The sequence below is a fragment of the Danio aesculapii genome, chromosome 9 (genome assembly GCF_903798145.1).
Source record: "Danio aesculapii chromosome 9, fDanAes4.1, whole genome shotgun sequence".
NCBI lineage: Eukaryota > Metazoa > Chordata > Actinopteri > Cypriniformes > Danionidae > Danio > Danio aesculapii.
Genome location: NC_079443.1, coordinates 31,132,541 through 31,141,262, shown reverse-complemented (window position 1 = coordinate 31,141,262; position 8,722 = coordinate 31,132,541). Strand labels below are relative to the sequence as shown.

General features: G+C 36.8%; 1 protein-coding gene across 1 annotated transcript in view; it reads left to right on the top strand.

Annotated features, from left to right (window-relative positions):
• The first annotated feature begins 258 nt into the window (after positions 1-258).
• Positions 259-8,722, top strand: part of dcbld2 (discoidin, CUB and LCCL domain containing 2) — a 41,348-nt gene continuing 32,884 nt past the window's right edge. Inside the window, exons 1-3 of the mRNA XM_056465969.1 lie at positions 259-545; positions 4,583-4,807; positions 6,401-6,538. Of these exons, the coding sequence (XP_056321944.1) occupies positions 440-545; positions 4,583-4,807; positions 6,401-6,538 (469 nt within the window). The 5' untranslated portion in view covers positions 259-439. The remainder of the gene's footprint in view (positions 546-4,582; positions 4,808-6,400; positions 6,539-8,722) is intronic.

The following is an 8,722-nucleotide window of genomic DNA, read 5'->3' as shown; positions in this document are numbered from 1 at the left end:
AAATTGCTGTAACGTTAGGCTATTCATATAAACTGCCAGCTATCTTGTTAATAATATAAATATTCATAGTTTACGTTTTCTCAATCTTTTTTCCAAATAATGCTCACATTTTGTTCCGAGTATATTTTAGCCTAATGCAAAACAAAAAATCCACTGAATCTCCTAATCCACAACAATGTATGGAATACCACAGAATTCCCATCTAGGGGCCGCTGTGCGGTGGGAGGAGCGGAAGTTGAGGAAGTCGTGTAATATATCGGGGGATGAAGAGAGCCCGTGTTTGTTCTAACGGTGCGCCGCTTCAAGAGTTCAGGAAGCGTCAATAAAACCATCCCGATACTAAACTCACGCTGGCCCGCGCGCTCTTACCAGGACCGTGACGCGCGCGCGGCTGATCGGGACACTTTAGCATTATGCATTCGGACTGCAGGCTGCTGGGATGGACGCGTCGGTAATGGTGGGAAGAGGAACCGGAGGGGCTGCGCTCTTCATCCTGATCGTCTTCATCGTACTCCTCGGTGCCAGAAGCTCACGGGCGCAGAAGGGTACGTGATCCTCCAACGGAGGGGCTAAAGTTTTTAAGACTTGGTAAACTTCTCTTAAATTGCATTAATAGCTCTGGGTTTGGGCTTCAGTGCGGTTTCAAAACAAACTCTTCTTGAGGTTATGTGATGGTTAAAGATCCGGGCAGTTAAATGAAGGATTGCAGGTTTAAACCTTAGTTCAGTTCGACCAAGACACTTGACCACAATAGTAATTAAACAAGCCACGTAACTCTCTGGGCTGAACCAGTAACATGTTCACTGGGTAAACAAACACCTCGCTTTAATAGAGGAGTTTGTGCGCGTGCATTCTAACGTTGTTGCTGTGCTACAGCTGGAGCAACAGAGGAAAGTGATGACGCAACGCCTGACATGGGCCCCGCGCTGCCCCCGCTGCTTTCCCAAATATGTAGCGAGTTCATGTGCTGTCCAGTGTCAAACTGTTTATCACAGTAACAAGCAGTGGCCCACACTTATTATACTTAATCTGAGGTTTCAGTTAGTTACAAACTATATAAATATGTGGGTGATGTTAGTCAATAAACTTAAGTGGGATGTAGGGACTGACTGTATAAGGAAAAAGCATCAACCGAGAATGTACTTCTTAAAGAAACTATTGTCTTTTAATGTTGACAACACATTGTTGGTCATGTTTTATAGTGCTTTTATCGAAAGTATTGCTACATTTTGTGTGATCTGTTGATATGGAAATGCTTCTGAGGCCCAGAAGAGGTCACTGGGGAAAGAAAGTAAAAACAGCCTGTAAGTTGTTGGGAATAAAACTAAAAACATTGATAGTATATACAAAGAAAGAGTACTAAATAAGGCTATCGTGATTATCAATGATGAGAGACATGCTTTATCGTACACCTTCCAATTGTTACCATCAGGCTATCGATATTGTGTTCCCAGATGTGTAAGAAATAGGACAAAATGATCATTTATACCTCACAATTAAGTTTTTCTATTCCTCCTCTCTCAGTAGCAGTTGATGGCCAGTAGTCTGGATATTTATTTAGAGTAGGGATACCATGTTTTTATATGATTTATTTATATAAATGCCAAATGTGAAATGTTTGCTGCAAATGAAATTTCCCTATGAGGACAAATAAAGTTAACTAACTAACTGCCTAACTAACAACTAACTAATCTGGGGTGAATTTCCGAAAACCATCATTAGTCAACTAAGGTTGTAAGTTCCGTCGTTACAAACATAGTTTGCTGATTTGCCATTTCCAAATCCATCGTTCCAATGAACATTCATAAACTGCATCGCAAACTTGTATATTTCCAACTACTCCTCCAGAGCTGTAGTTAGAAGCCTAGTTTCTGGCTGTGTTCCATTCCCAGTTATCCCCCTATGCTCTATTCATTTCGAATATTTAAACTTGGAATGATTAAAAAAAAACATTAAGGTCTCCTTTCTTAGGGGTAATTTGCTTTTAAATAAAAAATAAAAGTATTTTTACAGTTCAGTTTAAGCAATCTTCATGTTTACAATTGTGTTACTCCGCCCCGTTTAGAGCGTCATTACGGAGATTTTACGTTATAACTAACGTGGTTCAAACGATGGATCTGCGACAGAGAAACTACGGTTTTGGGGAAACACTCCTCACTACATCATTCTGTTCCCAAACTATGCATTGTACTATGATAGTTATGATTTGTCGTTGTTTGAAAAATGCACCCCTGTACGATTTTTGACTAGTATTACAAATGTAATTAAGTATCAAATGTATTAATTTTGAACACACCATAAATATTCTAAACACTCACATGAGATCATGTCAAAAATATCACAAAAGAATTGTGACACGCCTCTGCCAAAATCAACCATGGTTTTACCTAAAACACACACACAAACAACATGGTCATGTAGTTAAATCATGGCAACCACAAAATCACCATGGTTTTGCTACACTGACAATATAAAATTATCATAGTAAAACTGTGGTTCTAGAAGGGTTATTATCAGTTTAGCTAAAAACAGATGGTTACACTTTGATAAAACCAAAAATAAGTTACAATGTTTTAGAGGCATCTTGCTTGCCACGAAAGGTCAGAGCTTGTTAAATGAACAGTTGCTTTTTTCCTGTGTAATAATGAATGTTCAGCAGTAAATAATGTTCAATGTTTAGCAGATTGTTTTGAATCCTTGGAGGTACTGAATTGAGCTTTTCATAGTCGAACTAGGGTAATTCTAAACCTTGAGTAAACAGAATCCAGTATCACATTTCACACTGTTTATAATTTAACTGGGGCTAACAATTAATGCTGACATTTCACACTGAACAGTATTATATTTGCAGTGCCAGTGTCGTTGATAGGATAACCTCATATTCACATATTTCATATTTTTCTTGAAATGAAATAAAAACGAAACAGTCTTTATTTGCACTTCTTTTGTCTTGTTTTCTGTCGCAATTTGACATTTTCCCCCTCAAACGTCGAAACATATTGTTTAAACAGCACTCTGCATTTCCATGACTGTCTGAAGCATGTGAATTTAAGGGATGTAATTGGTCATCTGTCTCTAAGAATTGCTTCAAACTGCACATGTTTGAAACCCTAAAAGAATTGCCAACCATGTTGCAGAGCAGGTTTTTAACCCAGAGTAAAAAGTGGTGCTGACTCCACATTGACAACACAAATATAAAACTCTACTCTGTGGCTGGAAGCAGGGTTTATATGAGAATAAGAATGTGAAATGTGAAAGCCCTTATATCTATAAAGAAACTGAGTTTAAAGGCTTCTTTTATGAATAGAAAGTTGAAAGGACAGCATTTATTGAAACAGAAATGTCATGTCATATTAATAAACCTCTTTACTGTCACTTTGATCAGTTTACTGCATGCTTGCTGAATAATGGTATTAATGACATATATTATGTGAAGCGTGACATCTAGCCCCAGTTTCTCAGACAGTCTGAAATAGCTGACAGTACTGGCTGTGCATAAAACTTTGAGAATGTATGGTTTGTGTGGGAGGAGTGAAGCTAGGAGGAACGCAGAGGCTCGAGGTGTGTGTGTGTGTGCGCGTGTGTGGATGGGTCTGTTGTTTTGCTCCGGGGGTCTGAATATTGTCCAGCAAGGATTACGTAACAACAGCGCAAGCAGAGTTTCATTCGGTGTGTAAACGCGTGACAGGCAGCGCAAGCAGCTGCAATGCAATGCGATCTCATCTCTCTCATTCTCCCTCCTAATGATTCAACAAGGAGCTCTTTTGCAAGCCAAACATTTCACCAAATGAGTTTAAGTTCTACGTGAGGAAACTAAATTCTGTGCTTATTATGCATAATTAAGACAGATTTGGATGTTTTTTATTTGTTGAATTTCAGTGGGACATGCAAATGTCATCAAGATGTGTACAAAATCAATTTGTATTTACATTTTTCCCACATCCATATTAGATCATTTCCAAAGCACTTTCAAAGAGTCGTTTTAGTGAAATATGGCAATATCTCAGTATTCTCTGAATTACTTTAGAGCAGTGGTCACCAAACTTGTTCCTGGAGGGCCGGTGTCCTGCAGATTTTAGCTCCAACCCTAATCAAACACACCTGAACAAGCTAATCAAGGTCTTTCTAGGTGTACTTGAAACATCCAGGCAGGTGTGTTGAGGCAAGTTGGAGCTAAACCCTGCAGGGACACTGACCCTCCAGGACCGAGATTGGTGACCCCTGCTTTAGAGTAACATTAAAATATTTAGTCCCACATTAGTTATCTGGCTTTAACGATGCAGTTACGCTGAAATGAATAATTCTTCTAAATACCTGCATGTAATAACATCTGTAATAACCTTTTGTGATTAAATTTATAATTACACTGTTGACCATACGCCTTTAATTTCAACCCACCCTTAAACCTGCCTATACCACCAAACCTGCCCCTAACCCTACCTTTATCCCATCTCAAGAGCACCAGAATTAATATTTTTGATGTAAGTACATAGTAGTTAAGGCCCCTTAATATAAAGTAAGACCAAATATTCCATGATGTTGAGCTCTGCAGAGTTTTTGATGTTTTCTGGGTGTTTTTCAGGGGACGGCTGTGGACACACAGTGCTAGGTGTGGGCAGCGGGAGCCTGGCGTCTCTGGGTTATCCTCAGTCTTATCCTTCACAGTCTGTGTGTGAGTGGGAGATCAGCGTGACCGCTGGGCACAAAGTCCTTGTGCGCATCGCAGATCTTGACATTGATACAAGCAATTGCCAGGTGTCTTACCTGCGACTCTATAATGGGATCGGACCGGGGCGAACAGAAATTGGTGAGAAACAGTAATGAACTTTATGTTCTTTTTGCACAAGTCACATTTGTTCCCAATACAAATAAAAAAAAACATTTACAAGTACATGTTGGGAAGAAAATGTTATTTGGTTGTTAACTTTTGTAATTTATGGCCCTAATTACATGTTGTTAATACATTATTTTTATCAAAACATTTGGAGAAACTGCTGTTAAAATGACCAAGAAATCCACATTGACTATGTTATTTATTACTTTATCATAGGAATGGAGTGGGTTTTTGTTTGGTAATGATGTATTTGTGCATATTGTTGCCTCTTTAATCATTAATATTAACCTTCCACTAAAACAAAATAAAAAATCACACCCGCATTTAGAAACTGACATTAGCTCTTTTCCCATTCACATATATTTGTCGGGCACCTTTTGGGATATGCCATAAAAGGCCAATGTTGTTTTTATTCAATAGGAAGCAATCCAAATAAACTACAAAGAAAAAAATCACTGACTATTCCCAATCGTATTTAAGTCTTTCCGAAACGCCTTACTCAAAATTACTCCCAGAGGACATTTATTTAATAATTGTTATCCTAAATATCAAAAAAGCAAATAAGATTACGTTGTTTTTGTGTTATTTACATTATTTACACACTCTAAGGCAAAAATTATTTATTACAATAGCCTCTTGAATACATGATGTTGGAACATTGGATTGGATCTGTTCAGCTCGCTAGGATTCAATCAATTCATTTAATCATCATCAAATGTGATCAAGAATGAGTTTTACAGGTTTAAAACTTTTTAAAACAGTGCATGTTTGTAATAAAGATAGTAAAATTGCTACGTAATTTATCACCAAAGCCACATAGCGTCAATACAATTATGAAGAAGATAATTCAATCCCAGTTTGTGGACGTTAAATCAGGTTTATTTTTTACATTAACATAACGAGGTACAAACAGAAGTTGATATTAATGTGTATCTTATCACATTTTCCGTGCAAAAACAGTGGAAAGCTAAATATGTGTGTTTGTGTGTGTGTGTGTGTGTGTGCGCGCACACAAGCAAACTTTATAATGGCATCTGACACGCACGTAGGAATGGTGGACGGGGAGAACCAGCTCATTAGCATAAAAGGCACAAGCAACAAAAACAGCTACAATGTTAGGACAGCTCACGTTTCCCAGATTTAAAAAGGTATAATAAATAATCTGATGGGTGTTTTCAGCTGAAACTTTACAGACACATTCTAGAGACACAAATCTTGTAAAATGGTTAAAATTGGTGCTCTTTAAGTCAATTATGTAAGTTTGGATGAAAGCAAAGCCAATGATTCAATGAATTCCTAATGGATAAAATAAAACCCCACTCTTTTATTTCAAGTAGGAATGAAATTCAGAGGAAATAAGCCAAAGGAAAGCGAGTCAGTTTCATTCAGATATACTGTAATGCACATAAACATCTTTTAAGAAATATGTACATCATATAAGAAGAGAAGTTTGAAGTTTCCATTTCACACTGATTTCTATGTAGTGACAAGAAACCTCCTCACTAATGTAAAGAAAGTGCATGAAAAACTAGAAATTGAAAATTATTCTCATTTCTCTCTGTACAGTGAAGTTTTGTGACAGTAAAGAATGGAAAGATGTGTTCATAAAGTCAGAGGGTCATCAGGTCACAGTGCAGTTCATGAGTGGACCACACCACAACGGTCGTGGCCTTTTCCTCTCCTACACCAACAGTCAGCACACTGGTATGACATTTTATACATTATTCATTGATGTTCTTCACCCCTTTAAAGCTTATGTTGAAACAGATGTTGTACATTTTAGTACTGCTCAACATTTCGGATTCTGCAAGTTTTGCAAAAAAAAAAAAAGAAGGCTGCAGATATATATATATACTCAAATGTACAGTGGCTAAATAACAATACAGTACTAATTGATGTGTTGCTTTAGTATTCATCTGTGTTGATAAGTATTTTTTGGAAACAAGGTTGCTTGATAAATAGGAAGTTGTATATAAGATTATTATCATGTATGTATATATATATATATATATATATATATATATATATATATATATATATATATATATATATATATATATATATATATATATATATATATATATATATATATATATATATATATATATATATATATATATTGTATTTGCAATATGATTCTTTTGTTGTAATGTTTTTACTGTAATTTTTGGTCAGTTGAATCCATTTTTGCTGAATCAAAGTGTTCATTTCTTTTTGGAAAAAAGTTAAACTGTTATATATTGATTGACCTGCTGGTGTGAAAGCTTGTGTTTGTGTGAATTCACACTAAAGTAGGCTTGGACATGTCTCAGGGTCCATAAATGAGCAGCTTTGGCTGTGTGTTTTTATTCTGATGAGACCGAGGAGCATCATGCAAAACTGACTAGAGAGATTATTTCAGGAGTATGCTTCTTTAGTCTAAGGGTGTTAGGGTTTTTCCTGGTTCCAGGGTGGGTCCAGAGAGGTCATAAATGACAGGCAGTTAATTTAGCACTTGAGTCAATAATTTAAGATGAGAGGAAATGGTGTAATGGACCGTTGACGTTATGTCATTTTGTACAAAGCAGTCGTATAGTTAGAAATGAATGTAAGCAATTATTTGACTTATACAAATGTTATTGCTTTCCTCTGGGAAAAGGGTTGTCTAGTTGCTGGGGTGTTGTGAGCTGTTGTTAGGTGGTTGTTTGCTAGTCAGGTTTTGAGTTTCTGTTTTATTCTCCTCATTAGTTGTAGCATGGGTTGCCTATAATATCTTTTCCAATGGAAATCATAAGTCAGATTGCTCAGAAAGTCCAGTCTTTATAAAATACATATGGCTTAAAAAAGCAGCTTTAAAGTAAAATTCAGCATAACCAATAACCATCACAAATTTCATAAATAAGTAATAGAAATTAAGTAACAGCAAACTTAGAGTAAATACTATAGAGTAAATATGCTACTAATATACTACACTACACTGTAAAAAATGCAGGGTTCCACACAATTCCTGCATGTTGTCCCATCACAAATTAATGTTCCAATGAAATCTCAAGAATTGTGTTGATTCAGCTTATTTTAAATGAGTTATTTGAACGAGTAAAAAAATATTTTTTTGAGTGTATGTGTAGCATAAACAGAGTGTGGAATGTTTATTATTGAAAGTATGCTTTGTATGCTCACATGCTAACAGCCCAATTAATGATATGCATGCCATGTGGACATTATGAGCACAAGAGACTTATATGACTACAACACAGATTTACTCAAAAATAGAAAAGGTTTTCCTTTGCATATTAAAAGTTTCATGTTTACACCACCACGTTTTCAAAATGATCCATGTTTGTTTACACTAGGCATGGGCCGGTTTAAGATTCTGATGGTTTGATAACCTTGGATAAAAAAATCTTCGTTTCATGGTATTGTGATTACTGCTCTAAAATATATTATTTTTAAATGTCTGGGTAAAAAACAAAAACATCTCCCTGCTGCAGGGAGCAACTCCCCTGCTGTAGTAGCTCATGAACATATAGTGATTGCTCTTGAGAGATAACTACATACTAGAAGCATGTCTATGGTGCTGATTTGGATTAGTCAATTAACTTAAGTTGCATGTTTTTGGACGGTGGGAGGAAACCGCGGGACCTGGGGGAAACCCACGTGAGCATGGGGAGAAAGTGCAAACTCTGCATAGAAACGTCTGCTGGTTTGGTAAAGCCTGGAACCAGAGACGTTCTTGCTGTGAGGCAACAGTGCTTAGCACTGGGACACCTTGTCACCCATCTAGGAAGGAGGAGGAGTAGGGGTGGAAGGGGGGATTCTTCAAAACGAAGATAGCGGTGTAATGAAATCCAGGATATTTGTAGTAGTTTAGGAGTCGTCTGATTGGTGCATTGAGAATTGGATAATGCG